The sequence below is a fragment of the Cystoisospora suis genome (assembly GCF_002600585.1).
Source record: "Cystoisospora suis strain Wien I chromosome Unknown contig_1457, whole genome shotgun sequence".
Lineage (NCBI taxonomy): Eukaryota > Apicomplexa > Conoidasida > Eucoccidiorida > Sarcocystidae > Cystoisospora > Cystoisospora suis.
The window spans coordinates 3,207-20,918 of NW_027154257.1; the positions used below are offsets into that span (position 1 = coordinate 3,207).

Genomic DNA, 17,712 nt, shown 5'->3' on the forward strand with positions numbered 1-17,712 from the left:
ATGAAGAGAGAGGAAATAAACATCTTAGGCAAGACGACTGACGCAAGCCCCTCCCCCCCCCACTTCACTCAAGCACATTCGTTTCTCTCGATCTTCTCTCTTCTTTGACTTCTCCTGTGCTTACACACCTAGTCTTTCTTTCTTTCCTTTTGAGTGAAGTAGGAGTCTTCTTCTTCTTCTTCTCAGCTAACTGTTTCTTATGCAAGAAGGAAAAGAATAGAGAGAGAGAAAGAGAAATCTCATAAAGAAAAGAAAGAAAGACACTTCATCCCCGCCATGTAGCCTGAGTCTACACAGGAGGCGTCCGACTACTGCTCCTCCTAAACAGCCACAACTACTTTACGCGTCACCAGTCTCTCTCTGTCTGTCTGTCTGTCTATGTAGCTAGATGTAGAGTTGGGTATCTTGGTCCCATCTACAGATGAACGAACATCGCGTGGGAGTGATGGGGGATAGCTCTGCACTTGAGAACGTACGTGCAAGGCAACCTGATGGCTCATTCATACCCCCTCTCGACAAACGAAAACTTACACAAGAAAGAAAGCCTCCTACGCTGCTGACCTATCTACTCATCTACTATTCTTTCTTTCTTTCTTTCTCCTTTCTTTGACTTTCCTTTGTAAGAGAGAGAGATTGTCTGTGGTGTATAATTCATGAGTGCATACCGTTGCAGTTGGAGTTTTAACAACTTTAGCTTTCCCTCTAAAATGTCTTTCGATAGAAAAGCCTCTTCTCCCCCTGCTGAGAAGAGCTTCGTCTTGTCACTGTCGATCTCTTTGCCTAGATCCATCGTATGTCTATCGAGAAAGAAGGTGAGATTTCTTTCTTCTACCTCTTCTCTACCTCGTGTTCCAAACGGCCCTTCGTGGCAAGAAGAAGAGAGAGGAGGTGTATTTCTCATGTCTCTCCATTCATAATGAATCTTGTTCATCTTCTGTTGTGGAAAATGCTCTTCTCTAAGTCTTGCTTGATAGGTTTCTTCTGACGTCGGCCTTCCCCCTGGGCGGGCGGTATACAGTCGATCTTCGTTCGCCCTATCCTTACGAGGCCCACCATTCCTTAGTCTCCATCTCCTTTCTTCTTCTTCTTCATCTCTTCTAGTTCGAGTGTCTATCTCATAGCTTTCTTTACCTCCTAAGGGGACAGAATAGAAGTGCTGGCGTACAAGATCTGAGACAGGGGCTTCCTCTTCTTCTTCATCATCTTTGTCTATGGCGATCTCTCGATTGCAATGAAGAGGGGGAGAAAGAGATGTACACTCTTCCGTCTTTGCATCACCAGAGGGAGATAAAGAGGCACAGAATGAAGAAGAAGAAGTAGCATGTCCAGGGGGATGGCTCTGTGATGACTGTCTCTTGCCTGAAGACGAAGAAGAAGAAACGCCTTCTTCCAGACCGAAAGAAGGAGGACAAGGCATTGTCTCTTCTTCTCCCCCTTCTTCTCCCTGTGAGAGATGTCTACCTGATTGAGTTGGATTGATCGCAGCCGCGGCGGTCCGTTCACCGATCTCGGAAGTTAGCATAGAAAAAGTTTGCGAGAGAAGCCCATGATGTGATGAGGAAGACAAGGCTGGACCTCCACCTGATGCTGCTGTTGTTAATGTGCTGTACGTACAGCTGGAAATGTTGGTCTTGCCTGTCCCCTTCCGATGTGGGGGAAAATCTACCGTATGAGAGGTGTTCTTCTTCTTCTTCACATCGCTTTCTTCTTCATCTTCTTGTCTTTCATCGGGAAGATGAGAAGTCTTCTTATTCTTATAGAGAAGGGCTAATCGCTGTTGTCCCTTCTTCAGACCTTCTTCCTCGTCTTCTCTTCTTTTTTCTATCGACTTTCCTTCTTTCGAGGAAGGTGTGACACCAGACATATACGCAGGGTCACCACCCCGAGATTTTGCATAGCGATCTTGATGTGTATGTACACCTGAGGAGGGCTCTAAGGAAGAAGCAGATCGAGGAGTCGCGAAATCTCCTTCTTCATTCACATAACAACTTTGATTAAGAGAGGCAAAGAGAGGTAAATCTTTACTATGAACTCGGTCATCTGGGTCTTTTTCCGATCCTTTAGAAATCGATGGCTTCCTTCTCTGTCTTTCTTCATTTCTTGTTCTGTCTAGTCGATCTTCTTCTCCTGTATCTTCCTCAAATGAGAAGCAGAATGGATCTTCATCGTGTTCACCAAGCTGTCTCCTCCATAGGGGCCGTCTTTCTTCTCCTCCTCCTTCTCCTCCCCCGGTCAATCCAAAGCTATAATCTAATGTATTGTTCTTGTTGTCGGAAAAATACCTTGGTGAGAATGAGGAGTGGTAGATTGAGTCTTTCATCTTAGAATTCTTTCCTTGATACGAAGAGAAAGACTTCCTTCTTTCTTCCCTTATTGCTGACGATGTCTCAAGATAGCGATTCCTCGGGAAGTTGGTATGACTTCGCATCTCCTCCTCCTCCTCCTTGTCGCCCTTTCCTTCATTCTCGTCGCTCTCCAGCCGAGATAGTGAGAGATATCGCTTGTCCTCTTCTCCTTCTTCTCGCTTGTCTCCCGGTGGCGATGAAGAGGGTTCCCAGCCCTCTCCCCTCTGCTGCCTTAGCTGTTTCTTCATCCAGGGAGAAGAAGAGACATGAGAAGGCTGAGGAGGATAAAGAACAGAACCCGCACCTGTTGCTGTGGGGAGTGTAGGGCCCTCTCCTCCCCCTCCTCCTTCCCACTCACATGAACTTTCATCCCACATCACAACGGAGACATTGTCTTCATCATCTTCAGCCACCTTCTCTTCTCTTGTTCTTTCTTCCGCATCTGCTGATCTTCCTCCATGATCATGTAGAGAAGCATATCGATCTGAAGAGGAAGAAGAAGAAGAGGAAGAAGAGGAAGACGAACTTTCCTTCTCTTTGTTGTTATCTCGGACATCTCCCCTAAGACTAGCCTTGCCTAGAAGAGATAACCGATCATCATAATGTCGATGGTGAATGGTCGATGCTCCTCCTCCTGTCTCTGTCTCTCCACCTGTCCCTGTCTCTTCTCTTCCTGTGGGGGGAGACGCCCCTGTGATCGTTGTCCCTGCTGGACGTCCTCGCCCCGGAGGCTGCTGCTGAAGAAGTCTAGAAGCAAAGGCAGCTTGCATGCCCCCCCGCTTCCGAAGAAAGGGACGAGGGCTCGGCTGCGATGAAGGTGACACTTGCTTCCCAGCTGAAAAAGGAGGAGGAGGAGCTGAAGAAGAAGAAGATGAAGTTGCCATCGGAAAGTTAGGGTGATCTTCTTCTTCTTCTCTCTCTTGTCCGGTGTGGTTCTCATGTGTGGTCTTCTTCTTCTTTTCTCCTGTTCCTTGTTCTTCTCGAAGATCAAAGGGAGAAGATGAGTCTTCTTCTTCTCCTCCGTCGGAGTAGCAAGGAAAGGAGAAAAGAAAGGTCTTATCGTGATCCTTCTGTTCTCCTCTCTTCTTCTCTTCAAGCGAATGTCTTCGCCTTTCTGGAGGTAACCAATCAAGCTCTTCTTCTTCTACCTCACCACTCTCTCCCCTTTCTCCTGAGAAAGCAGTAGAATGAAATCCTCGAGTTTGATGCCCTTCTCCTGTAAGTAGAAGAGAGGAAGCTGTAGAGACGCCACCGGAGATCTGCTGATGCGAAGAAGAAGAAGACGAAAAGGCAGGAGTCGATTCTTGTTGTTCCTGCTGCTTCTTCTTCAGATTCAAAAGGCGCAGACGTCGCTTCTTTCTTTCTTCTTCTTCTTTCTTAAGAGCGGTCTCAAGCAGCTCCTCGAAATCTCCCCCGCAAGTTCCACCCCCTACCGGAAGGCTATCAACATCGACAAGCGGACGTCTCTGCGCCGTTGAGTTTTTCTTCCCCTCCGCTTGAAGAAGAAGAAGATCAGGAGGCACACGCAAAGGAGGGGAAGGAGGAAGAGCAGGAGGAGGCGGATACGCCTTCCACCAGTCTGAAGGCGTGGGTGTAGCTGTAGATGAAGATGAGGAAGAAGAGGAAGGTTCTGAGAGGTCTTTCTTTTCTTCTTGAGAAGGAAGAGGTAGGGCATTTGACGGATGTTTCTCTCCGTTCTGTGAAGAGAGGGGGGGAAGATCTGTAGGAGAAAAATTTGACGGAATCTCTTCTTCTTCTTTTCTTAATCGTGAGTTGAAGTTTCCTTCTCCTTCTTGTCCTTGAGGGCGCTCTTGACCATCTTCTTCTTCTATGATGCGATTTCCCGTCTCCTCTTTTCCTGTTGTCTCCGCATGCTTTGTCTCAGAAACTTCGCTTTCCGACGGGGGAGGATGTGATTGAGAAAGAAGACCAGGCCGTCCTTGCCTTCGATTTACTAGCCATCGACGGGATGGCCCTTGACAACTTCCCGCGCTACCACTACGAGACGAACTTCCCTTCCTAACACCGCCGCTTCCACGCTGTAGTGAGGAATGATCTTTTCGAAGTTGGCTTAATGAGAAGGTATCTCCTCCTCCTCCTAGTGTCGATGAAGCTAAAGGAGACAGATGGCTGCTCGGATTCTTGGCGTGGGCTGTGATGCTTTCTTCTCCTCCTTGTCTGTTGGAAGAAAGGAGCGTTTTCGAGCTTGAAGAAGAAGAAGACGAGACAGGCACAGACTTCTTTGCTGTAATATGAGAGATAGCTGCCTTTTTACAAGTGACGGGTGCTATGGAAGACGATGAGGAGGATGAAGAAGAAGAAAGGAGGCTTCCTCGAGTAGAAGCTGTGGAAGAAACAGAAGAGAAAGACGAGGTATAAGTGGCTTTTTGGCCCCTATAAGACGACCCAATGGATTTATATGAAGCTTTAAGAGAAGATTCATCGGCACTCGCATGCAAGGGTAAAAAAGGACGTCCTCCCCCTGCGCCCCCCTCTCTGCGAGAATCTCGAGACTGAGAGAGAGATGTTCTTCTTCGACCCGACTCTGAAGAACAGTCATCAAGTCTTCCTTCTCGCTCTCCTTTTCTTCCCCTTGACCACAAGGCGCTATTGCAAGACTGAGACAGAGAAGGACGCTTGGACGGACGAGAAGGAGGAGGGGGAGGAGGAGGAGGTGGTCGAAGAACTGAAGCCTTCATTCGGATGAAAGAAGAAAAAAGGGGGAGACAGCATTAGAATGACTTGGAATGAATGAAAAGATGGGAGATCTTCAAAACAAAAACGAAGAAGAAGAGAGGGAAGGGTGATGAAGATAATGTCGGAAACACCACGATATCGTCATGTAACAAAGGTGGCTCATTATGACACCTCAAGCGGGTACAAGAAACTCAGGTGTATGTACACCTCAACCCCATACCTCTCTCTCTCTCTCTTCGTGTGCGTGGTCCATATGTAGGAACCAAGACTTCAAATAGAGAGAAAGAGAGAGAAAAACAGAGGAAGAGAGAGGGAAAGCCTCTTGCTGTTACAGGTGCTTCTCGAAATGAATAGACTCGTCGTTCACGCAGGAAAGAGAAAGAGAGGGAATCTTTCTATGAGAAGAAAAGGAAAAGAGAGGGTTTGTTTTTTCTCTGTAGCTAAACTCCAGCAGACAGGAAGAAAGAAAGAAAGAAAGAACGGCTACACTTGCAGAGAAGTTACGGTAGGAAGAGTAGAGCATAAACAAAAGAGAGAAAGGAGGAGAGCTCGAAGGAAGTGAGTCTTTCTTAAGACTTCCAAGAATTTCTGCATGCGCGCATGCATGCATCCCCTCTCAGAGGAACAACGTTTTTACGATGGCTACCGAGAAGAGAAAGAATGAAAGAGACAGAAGATCTCGGAGAAAGAGAAGTCGGAAGAGAGAGAATCTGCTGCTTGATGATATGAACTTCTGTTACAACCTTTCTCTAGCGAGGAGTGTTTTTCTTCTTCTTTTAAGAATGTCTTCTCTTCCAATGTTACTCTAAGAGAAGAAGAGAGAGAAGGTACGTAAGAGAAAAGAAAGAAGACGAAAGCTTTCCTAAGAATTCTGAAAGAGGGTGCACACCTTTCAGAGAGAGAGAAGTGAAGAGCAGAGTTAAGGCCTTCGTAGGTATCTATACAGCATCGTACGAGGAAAGAAGACACCTGGTAAAGAAACATTCTTCCTCATGTAAACCTTTCATGAAAGAATATAAAGACTTCTTTGGTTGCTTCACATACACTCCGAACGAAAGATGAAGTAAAAATTGGAGAGAAAAGCGAAGTGTCTCCTGAGAACAGAAGACCTTAGATGGAGAGAAAGAACGGATCTATACATATCTATATAGGTGTATAGATGTATAGACAGATAGATAGATAGACATACAGCAAGCCTAGATAGAGACAGCCTCCTTCTTCTGATAAGATGAATTAAAGGAAAGAGTCCAGGCCCTCCCCTCGAGACTGCTTGAAGCAGTAAGAACACTGTAAGAACTCCATGTAGGGAAAGAAAGACAACAGGAAGGAAAGAAGAAAAGAAGACTTAGAGCTCCTCCCTTGAGGAAGGCATCCGACTGAAGGAGGGGTAGAATATGTGTGAGGTGTACAGTTATGTTGTTAACGAAAGATTGGTCAACTACACCTCCAGGAATGTGAATGAGAAGAGAAGGTAAAGCCTTCTCTTTGGTGTCTGCGAGTATGGCTGTGGCCGCAGAGCTATGAACCTCTTTGGGTGTGTTCGCTGGATGGAATTGTACGTGGTCTTCCTCCTCTTTGATTCTAATGAAGAAGAGACCTGCTCTCCTCTCTGTCTATGGAGAGAGACAATTGTAGAGAGATGTAAATGACGGAGATGGTGTTGCTGGGAGATGACAATCTGGACGCTATGTTGCCGATTCAACAGAGAGAGAACACGAAGAGAGTAGACCGATGAAGAGGAACGGGTCTGACGGAGAGACGCTTTACGACAGGGCGGGCGGCGCAGTTGGAGAGGGATGTAGGAGAAAAAAGAACGGGAAATGGAGAAGGTGGGGCACTCGTAACGTTTCTCCAGAGTGAATGACAATTGAAATAGGAATGAAAAAAGTCTGGAGAGATAGAAGAAAAAAGAACCTGTCGTACGGACAAGTTTTAAATGCAATTGCTTCTCCTGAAAGGAAGAGAAGAGGCGGACAGATGCAAATAAAAAGACATGAAAGCCAAAGGGAAGATCTCCCTTTTTTCCGTAAAGAATGCTAGAAGCTGTTGTTCCTTTCTACTGTAGATGAAGATGCTTGAGAACTCTATATTCGTCCTTCGTCTTATCCCGGCTTGTTCTGTGAGACAGCACACTAGACAGAGTACCTGCCGGGAAAGAAAAAGGAAGTCATTCAAAAAAAAATTTCCACGGCAGCAGTTCGGATTCGGAAATAGAGAAAGGGAGACCGAAGAAAGAAAAGAAAACCACAAGGATCAGACGGGAAAGCGGGAGAAAAAGGGAGGTCGACACCAGGGGAGTCTGAAAGGAGAGAGCCCGAGAGCGAGAAGAAGCTGTGCTTGAGAAGAGCTCCGGTATCTCCCCAACCTCTCTCAAATCAAGCCGTCCTTCTTCTCCTCCACACAATCCCCAGCTTTTCCATACTAATTTTTCCAGTCCGTAAGGTTCGCTCAGTGGGAAGCCTTCAAAATTTCACTTGACCACTGCTTCTACCGACTTCTCGACACACACTGAAGGACTGCATGTACACTTACAATAGAGATGGATGCAAAGCAGACAGAACTAGCAGCCCTGGTGTGTAAATAGAAGCAGTCTGAAGATGCTTATTTCTATGCGATGAGACGCTTTTCAGTGTCAACTACGAGAGACAGCGAATGGATCTTTGACCTGTGAGCTCGTCTTGCAATCGGTGGCCGTGTTTCTTTTTGCTTGGTGGTGTAAGAGCCTGATCCTAAGTTTGCTGACCTATCGAATCTGATTTCCTATGTTGTCGTCGCTGGCCCTTGCAGAATCAACTACGAGGCCCGTCAGCAACAAGACATTCATACACCTAATGAGGCAGATTATCTTCTGTGATGATTCGGATGTGATGAATGTCCTGTTACTGCCTTTGACGGCTGATGCTGCGGTGGTGCGGCTGCTGCTACTACTACTAAACAATCGGACCGAAGTCTTTGGATCGTAACACCAGCCCCGCTGATTTTCCTTTTCTGGAATAAAATGGGTCACCACGGCCATCACCATCATCATCATCGGGGCCTTCTTAACCACATAACGAAGTATTTTGACATGGATTTCTTGTTCCCCCGACAACCGCATCACCATCGTAGTCACACCCATCACTGTCACCACGGACATTCGCACACATCGCACTGTCAAACAGGTTGTTCTTTCTCCCCCACGGTGTATCAACACAGTCATCCGGGACAATGTAATGTTTCTCAGGGATGTTTTTGGAACGGTCCTCAGCCTCAATTTCCTCCGCCAATAGCGCCCACATTACCTATTCCCCCACTTTGCGGCGGAGAGTCCAACTGGGTTAATCATGCCCCGACAGGGACAGGTTCCACTCACCAGATTGTGAAAATTACCAAGAAGTCGGGAAAAAAGATGCACGGGGACCATGGAGCATGTGGCTACTACCCCAGCCCTCCAATGCCCGCCACCGGATATCCTTTTGCGCCGGGAATGATGGGATTTCCTGGTCACACCGCCCATCCGTGCTATCCCGGGGTGCCATACTATTCTGGTGGGTCCCCTGGTATCATGCACGGCTCACAGTGCTGCTGAAGGAGTAACTGACATGGGGGCATGCTGACGACGCCTGAGGACCGGACGACTAACGAAAGCATCCATCCAGTATACAGTATCAATACGAAAGCCTTCAATCCAATGTCCGGAGTCGGCGCTTCACTGCATTGATGAGACAGACAAGAAACTAAGTCCAAAGAGAGACACTCTTCGCTTCGGTCCTGACTAGTACAGTGAGTAACGGTCCGTGGGAGAGACCGCCGTTAGCAAAAGTGATCGTCTATTGATTGGGAAATCTGTACTGAGACCGCCGCTCGGACTTAGCAACGTGGTTTGTATTTGTTCAGCATATTGAAAAGAGTAGAGTGATGTGCTAGGTTCATTGTGGCATAGTATACTATGCTAAGAACACACGTACCTAGTGCAGCAAGATACAGAGTGCACTGTCGTCACTATTCAGGTAGGGCTACTGCTGGGGAACGAACCTCCCGACACAGGTGCGGGAGATAAAAATCCAGATGGTAACGAAGGTCGTTTCGCCGCAAGGCCCCGAAGGGCTTGAGGCGGTACTCCCGTTCTTCCCCAGAAAATTTGGGACAGCAGTGATCGCATGGCAAGTAGTTTGTCACCGTCTGCACTGAGCTGCATACTCATCCGTAATCTCTCCTCCATCCACTGTGTTTGTAAGGAACCTGCCTATTAAGCGGAGAAACTATCGCATTGCATCCAAAGTGGCAAAAGAGCCTTTTGTTGGTGCTTGCCAAAAACAATCTGGTAGAGAAGAGTTGTTCTCTCTCACAACCACTTCGTGGTATGGGATGTGAGGGAAAACTTCGGCTTTCTCCCGGAGTGTCATCAAACGCGCGAGTTAACTCCTCGCAGTTCAAGGTCCTGAGGCGGGCCGGTTAGTCTCCTATCCCTGACACATGCCGCTAACTAAACACAACAGCTATCCTGGCTGTAGATAAATGCTTTATCGAGAGCGCAGAACTGGTTTCACAATGGCGGGGCCGCGCGTTGTCGGAGCAAGTCACTTAGCAACAAGGGAACCAGTCAAGGAAGCGGCTGCCGCCATGTGACGCTTGGCACTTTCACACTGCAGGCTTTACAGCAGTGTCAGTGAAACTTTCCTGGGTCTCCCAGTGTAAGAGACGCGGGAGGAAGAGTACGACTCTATTCGCCTCAGGACGCTTAGGATGAGAAGCGCGCCTCCGAACTATAGAAAGTTGGGTGCTATTCGTTCTGTTCGTGGCACCCCGGCCTCCGACGAGAGACGCCGGTAGTCCACACAACAAGTCCTGAGCTACTTTGAAAGATAATAGACCGACCAGGGGGGGTGATCTTATCAGCAGACAGATTCGAACACGGCTTCTATGAGCGCAGCTCCCCGGCAATTAAGCCAGGGTGCCCGCGAGGCGAGTGCACAGAAAAATTGCATACGGAGACAGAAGGACAGTTACAGCTGACGTTGTCATAGAGAGGCAGGTTACCTCAGGAAAGCGGACTGCCGGCCTGCGAACAGGCACAGCAGTGGACACCCCGGACTGTACTGGCGGGACAGAAATACAAAGGACCCAGCTGAACACAGGAAGAAGAGATTCAGCCATGGAAAGGAAGAGATTCATTTTCACTGCACCGGTGCGCCGACCGCGCCAGTCGGGAATTTCCTCTGTTGATCTCTGTGAGGTCTTCAAGCTTGAGCACACTTCCGCTACTATGGCTGCAGTAGCACAGGAATTCGCTACTTTTCGCACGGACGGCAATGTGCATACCGGGATCTTTTGATTACACATGAACCACTTCATGTGTGTATCTGAGTGCTTTCAATAAAAAGCGTTCGCCAAGCTGAGATCTGTCTGTTGCCCAAGCCTTGGGCGCCTACCCTCTACGTCCCCACTCACAAGTGTGGTGGTTGCTTTTTATTGTCCTCTGCCAGTCGGCTCATACCACCAGATAAGCCTCGTCAGCTATTCTTGCTGTGGCGAAGCAGATATCCACACAGAGAGGCCTACTTACCCTCGGTGAGGTAAGACGACGCAGGACATTCTAGAAATCAAAGAGGATCAATCCCGCCTTTGCTAAAGAGCCTTGTGCTTTACGGCACCTCTATGCAAATATATAGGGACCCGCTTCTCGTCATTTGTTTCATCAACTGGATTCTCCGTATTTTAGGTTCGACGAGTCTTTCTTGGAGAGCAAAGTTTCTGCTGTAGCTGGTGGCGCCAGACGAGAATTTTGGAAGAGCCAGAGAGAGTGAGTAAAAGCAAAATCGTTCTTGAGTCAGCCTTAGAACTAGGGACGGGGAGGTGATGAGAGCTGAAAGCTCACGCACTAAACCTCCTTCTTTTTCATAAACAGGCGAAAGAGGCGTAATGCCAAATTCTTTCACAATATAAGCCGATGATGATGACGACTGGTGGCCATCAAGAAAGGAGAAAAAAAGAAAGTTCAGAAGAAGACATGCAATCATGCATGATTCTCTGTTATGAGAGATGTCGGGTGTCTAGAAATCGATTCGACTGGTAAACTCAGGCACTCTTTTGCAAGAAAGTCGATCTTTAGAAAAAAAAAGAGATTGCCTTCTTGAATCCAGTTCTCCCGCCGCGGAGATCTTGTTCCGTTTTATGTCTGAGAGAGAATCCCTTTACACAGGACGTCAGAAAGATAGAGTTGGCATTCGGCTCCGAGCCAGCCCAAACTCGAGTTCCTCCTTCTCTACCTCTTCAGCAGGAAGTAGTGTCTGTACGTACACCAGAAGAGATGACAACACGAAGCCCCTATATAATAGAGAAGAGAGCATCAAGGAACACTGTACGCACGACCGACTACAGCGAGAACGTCAAACTGGAGAGAGATCTCAGCAGGATGTAGCAAACACTCCCTTTTCTGAGCCGATCACTCGGAGACACACCCATCTCTTCCACCGCAAGATGAAAAGAGGCGGTCGAAGAGAAAAGAGAAGACGACGTTTAGCAATTTCGAAAAGACCTACCAGGAGATTGGCTATAGCGAAGAAAATGAACCCGATGAAACTCGCGCATAGAATCATGGTGAAGCCAACCCTGGAACAGAAAGACATTCAAAAGCAGCAAAGACAAACAAGATCTAAAAGACACCATCGCATTTAGAGAGAGAAACTCTTTGAAGATTCTTCTTGTGTAGTACCAGAACTCGCTCGGAAAGACACATAGAGGAACAGAGACATAGAGATCTAGACAGACCACGGCGGAGAAGCTTTTCAGACTCTACATTCTCGTGACTAATGAATGTATCCACTCTCCTTCGTTGTAGAAAGGTTCATGACGTCCCGTAGTCTGTCTATAGATGAAGGTAAAAAGCAGGTTGCTTCAAGAGTGACACGACGGGTACCTCCTACCCCACAGAATCTTGGTACAACACCACCCTACACGCCTGGGGCATGCAATTCATATATCAGCAATAAAGAACTTGCTTTCAGTTGACTCACGAGAGAGGAAGCTCCTTCCCCTGAAAGGAGATCAGATGCTCGGCTTGCCACGTGCTGATGGTGTCCATGACTGCTCCACTAACAATCGGAGCTGCAAACCATCCTAAGACGTTGTAGCTGTAAAAAAGAAACACATGCATGCATGCAAACGAACAAACACAGCAACCACGGCGATACAAAAGAAGTTTTCTTTGAGTACTATCAAAAGCCTACTCCCTAAAAGGTTCAGTTTTTTGAGCCAAGAATGTAGGTTGAAGGACTAATCATCTTCAACTCCTCGACACTATCATAAGGAATCCTTGTCTACCACTTCCTTGAGCGAGGCAAAGACATCTGTAGGGCTCCTCTCAAGAATCGTAGAGACTCACGAGAACTGAGAGATGGCTGAGGAAAGACTTCTCTGCTGGAAAGGAACCGAAGAGAGGAGAATTCCAACAGCGACAGGAACAAGAGCACCGCCAGCGAAGAGACAGCCCCAGAGTAGAACCGCAAACAGGAAAAGATTTGTGACGTAAGCCGACGCTACCGCCAGAATAGACGAAAGACCTGATTGAGAGCAAAAGAAGAAGAAAAAGGACAGTCACACAAGACAGGAGACAAGCAGTCGTCCTTTGGCTCTGTCTCTGATTGGATATTGAAGGGGCACTAGAGGTAGAAGGATAGGCATACACACCCAGGGCTCTAGACAGTAGGGGATACATATGGGGTCCGCGAAGAGGAATGCAAACGCCTCTTTATCTCCTTCCACTTTGAAAAAGGAACTGCAGCAGAACCCTCCTGGACTTGTACGATTCATTAAAGCTTTGATGTCTGTGACAACTCCAGAGTCCTTCCAAAGATTAGACTTACCTGCAAAGAGAGTTGCTACCCGGACTGCTGTACGTTGCTGTCGATATCCTCCGCAGAGATCGCAGATACACCCGCCACACCAAACCCTGAAAGACAGGACATCACAGCGCCAATAGATCTACATATATACATATCCATGTAGAGGGACATGTACGTACACATATATATATAGAGACTGCCCACATGGTACAGTGATACCGTTTAGAATAGATGGTCTGTGCGTCTGATGGGGGACAGCGGATACGAATGTGCATTCTAAGTAACGAGACGATAGACAGGTAGATCGACAGAGGCATGAACAGAGGTCGCGTTTGATTTCAGGCAAGGCAGAAACAACGGCAAGTTACAAGAAGAATGCATGCGTGAAGTGCGTAGATGTAGAAAGGAAGAGAGAGAGAGAGATGACTTACCCTGAGGTAGGAGCTGTTAGAAAGCAAAGACTGGATAGAACGACGACCGTCATCTTATTGAACTTGAGAACCACCACCATATACTCGGTAACCCAGAATTGTATGCCTGTAACTACGAAGTATAAGATACTCATTCCGAGAGTGATGACAACATAGAGAGGATTGCGTAGTAGGCTCTTTGCCCCTGAGGCCAGTCTTGTCATGATATTCCAGAAGCGGGTAGAAAAGAGATCTGATGGCGACGCTGGTGGCTGCTGTACGGGGGAACCTTGTCGTTGGGAATCCTCAGGCCTACAGAAGACAGAAGAGAAGAGAGAGAGAGACAAACGAACAGGTCAGAACTGCTTTTCAAGAGAGAAAAACAAAGAAAGAAAGAAGAAAAAGGAGAGGAGAAAGGATGAGAAAGAGAAGAAGAGACGATGACCAGAATTTGACAGAAGAACTCTATAGATCTTTGAATGTAAAGAGATGAAGAAGAGATTGTGGGAGTGGCTTACCAGCGTCCCCCTGTTGTCAAGAGAGTATGATAAGGAACGTTAATCGCACTTGTCGGTAAACATGCTAAAACCACCACAACAGGGAGCATGGCGATCGCTTGAATTTGAAAAGGAGTTCTCCAAGAAGTCCCTAAGCCGGTTCCTGTTGTATCTCCATGAACTCGAGAGAGAATTCCCCCTAGGAAATAGCCTATGACACTTCCTGAAGAAGACAACCAACAAAAGAAGAAAAGAAAAGAAGAACAAAAGAAAGGATGAGATTTGAGAATCCTTTGACATGAAAAACAACAACTCATAGTCTCGCGAGTTCCTCGCCTTGTAGGGGTGGAGATTCTCTAGAGAAGAGAAATATAAGATGGATAGATACGGAGAAAAAGATGATCGATCTCTTACCTCCGATACTTCCAAGTTGAGAGTATGCCATCCATCGAGTCTTCTTTCCTTCTGGAGCAAAGCTATCGACCCATACAGGGAGGTACACAACCGGTAAAGCCTACAAAGGAGAGAAGAAAGACAGGAGACATATATACATGACCCACAATGGAGAGATATGTCCCTAGTTGTCTAGATGGTTTCTTTTGAAAGAGCTAGGGAAAGAGACGTAGAAGAGAAGAAGATCGAGAGAGATGACTTACTTGACAAAACCCTACGAAGAATCGGGCGGTGTACATGACAGCTAGGCTCGTGGCGCATGAGAATCCATAGAGGGCAGCACTTGCCGCAAGTAAAGAGGCGACAAGAAGCCATTTTGCTCCCATGCAATTCGTAGAGACACCTGCGAGGAACGTCCCGGAGACAACTCCAACATAGACTAAGGAACCAAGCAGGCTCTGTTCGATATAACCGATAGCATCGAAATGCTCTTGGATATCACTCAAGACGGCCGGAATAACTCCATGGTCAAAATTACAAAGAACCGCCATCATGACCATACATCCAAGAGGAACAATCGTTCCTGCAGTGGAAGTACTGGAAGAAGAGGAAGAAGGAGTCTCTTCATGAGTTGTATGAGAAGTTGAGAATCTCTCGCGGGATGCGTGACTTCCAGGATAGGCCTGGCGCATCATTACCATCATCGTCCCTCCCCCCACAGACTCTGCGCCATGATCTGAAAGAAGAGGAGTACACGGCGAAGTATTTCCATAGAGAGCCTGATGTCTCGGATGATGTATGGGAGAGACACCCCTATCCATCTTCGGTGTATTGGATGCCTCCTGGAAGATACCTACAAAGGGAGAGAAACATACACAGTCATACATGGTCAGATGTACATAGCCATACATATTCATAGCCGCATACATACACATGCATATGCTTACATACATACGTACATAGTCGTAACTACATACATATTCACACATACATACCTATACATATTCACAAATTCATCCATACATACTCTTACATATACATACACATTTAGATAGTCATACATCCCTCAGTATCAGGCAGAGAGACAGACGGGAGAGAGATGGAGACAAGAGAACAGAAGAATGCCCGTCTAAGAGAGCTACTGAAGAGAGAGTTGGCCAAGGGAAAAGAAACGCACACATGTCTTCAGAACAGCTGACGTCTTCTTCTCTTATTGAAGAGTTGTCCCTTCAAGCAGAGGAGACATGAGGATTCCGTCGGGTGGCCAGGAATCTCAGAAACAAATTGCAGATTCACGATAGAACACGCCTGCGCGGTACAGACACACTAGATCAAACAACTTGATGTGTATCTTGAGTCAAGAACATGGATGGATGTCTAGATAGAAGGAACGGACTTTCACAAGTGAAGATTTACCTGAAGGAAGCTGATCCATCTGATGCAGAATGTGTGCTTTTGCATGCGCTCTAGTCTCGGATGAAGGGGGTGAGGTGTCAGCCCTCCAGCCTTGTTGCTGTAGTCTCATTTGGCTCGTCATAAGTTCAGATAAACTTGGGAGACGTGAAATAGTACGATTGGAGCACTCAGATGGAGCTGCTGTCGTCGTCTGTAGAGGAAGATGAGGAAGACGAGGATCTATAGGAGATGAAGTTTCAAACACAGTTTCTGATTTCTTCAATACACCAGATGGTCGATTCTGGTGAAGGGTTTCAGGTAAAAGAGAGGAATCCCCTGTGTTACTCTTCCCGGGAAGAAGGTTTCTTATGCCCGAGGGACTGTCGCCACGTGAAGTGGCTGTATTAGCCGCTGGGGTGTATGTGTGAACGCCAGGTAGAGGCAGATAACGAGAAGGCCTACTGTCTGTTGCCTGTCGTTGCTGTACGATACCCGTGAGGTTGAAGTGAGAGGGACAAATGGGAAGAGAATGACTTCGAGGTGGATTTCTTTGTAGACTTGTTGTCGGGAAAGGATGTGTTGAAGGGAATGTAAAGAAATGAGGACAAGGAGGTGATGGTGAGCGAGAGTGATACGGAGTGTTCACGCAGGGATTTAGAGGAGATGGCGGAGTCCCTAGGTGCAGAACACGCGCTCTTTCTTGCGGAAAATGAGCTGAGAGAGAAGTTGGTTCATGAAAAGCGCGATTCAAAACCGGATTAGACACCCCGTTAACGGGGATTGTAGTGGAGGAATGCACTGTCACCGGAGGTCTAGCCAAGAGTGGGAGAGGCCCCGGGGTGCGTTTTGCAGACTGATGAAGAGAATGTGCAGAAGCGGTTACTGAATGGAGAGTTGGCTCACTCGAACTAGATTGCTTGTAGGCAAGAGTTTGATCACGTTGCTCCATAGTGTACAGCGACAGAATCCGCCGCGACCGCGTGGTGAGAGAAAAATGCAAAGCCGTCAGAGAAGGAAAAAGAACCGGCACTGCAAAAGATGATCAGCGTAGCAGTATCTGGAAAGGAGAGCTAAGAGCGCTAGAAGTTTGAAGAGACGGACCAAGTGTCTTCATGTGCTTCGCTGCCATTCTTATCATACACGTGACCTCTTGGTATGACACCCAACCGCACCGCCACCTTAATGAAGACAAGACGTAAGCTCAAGATATACAAAAGAAGGAAAACCTGGAATAAAAAGTCAACTTGACAAAAGCAAGGAAGCAAGAAGTGAAGCTAGAAAGAGGAAATGGAAGCTAAAGGAAAGCTTGCGTTTGTGAATTGAGAATGAGTCCAGCCGCGCGAGAACTAAGCGAGTGTTGGCCGGATTGAGGCCGGAGACAGTCTCTTAGAGAAAGATGCCGCCTCGGCTTTTGAAGAAAAGCTGAAGAGGTGTGCCAACAAGCAGCAAAAAAAGACGCAGCTGTCACCTTCATTTCGGCAAACCCGTTAACAAGAAGGAGCTTCACGAGAAAATCAGAAAACTGTCACACGCTGGACTCCAGACACCCGAGCGTTGGCGGAGGTCACCATGACCCCGTCGTCCACAGTCCGTGCCCGACGTCCACAGGGATGCACAAGATCTACGGCGTCTTTCGAAGAAATCGACCACGAAACATGAAAAAGGTACCTGGACGACCTTTCGGAAGCAAAGGCACACATTTTTATCCACGAGGAACCACCTCGTTCTTCCACCGCCAAGGAGAAATGCTGGCGACGAGCGCGTAGCGTAAAGCGGGACGTGGACACGAAACCGGGGTGGTTGGTATTGTATGATGGGAGCCGTTCCCTCGAAGTGGAGGTCAAGATCGCTGTTGTGGCTGAGCCAAAGAAAGGCTCCGCTGGGTAGGGGGGCAGGAAGGCACTTTACACCCTTGAAGGGTCTCTAGGGTAAACACTAGGACGGAATAATGCAGAGTGTTTCACTTTTCTCTACAGAGTCGAAGAGATGAACCTTGTTAGACACTTGCTCGCTAGATGCAAACAGAACGTAGGAGGCTGTCGTTAACACCTCAACGCCTCGGCAAGGCCAACCACAGCCGTCGCCATGACGTCCTCCTCCATGAGTGCTCTGGAAGCCACCCCTGCCGCGTCAAACTGCTCATGTTGTCAGT

At 47.5% G+C, this 17,712-nt stretch overlaps 2 protein-coding genes across 2 annotated transcripts; both read right to left on the minus strand.

Moving 5' to 3' along the window:
- Positions 1-666: 666 nt before the first annotated feature.
- Positions 667-7,461, minus strand: CSUI_003322 (uncharacterized protein; the record flags this gene model as incomplete). The annotated part of the gene is made up of 1 exon (XM_068063520.1): positions 667-7,461. A coding segment is annotated over exon 1 (4,377 nt), but the record flags the coding sequence as incomplete, so codon positions are not given.
- A 2,524-nt stretch (positions 7,462-9,985) lies between these two features.
- On the minus strand, positions 9,986-17,702 carry CSUI_003323 (major facilitator family protein). The gene is made up of 11 exons (XM_068063521.1): positions 15,582-17,702; positions 14,429-15,018; positions 14,187-14,286; positions 13,794-13,995; positions 13,297-13,587; positions 12,887-12,972; positions 12,406-12,583; positions 12,038-12,154; positions 11,564-11,633; positions 10,588-11,311; positions 9,986-10,083 (listed from the first exon to the last, which is right to left on the minus strand). The coding sequence occupies exons 1-10, from the start codon at positions 16,507-16,509 to the stop codon at positions 11,228-11,230; spliced, it is 2,646 nt and encodes an 881-aa protein (XP_067924501.1). The 5' UTR covers positions 16,510-17,702; the 3' UTR covers positions 9,986-10,083; positions 10,588-11,227.
- Positions 17,703-17,712: the final 10 nt, after the last annotated feature.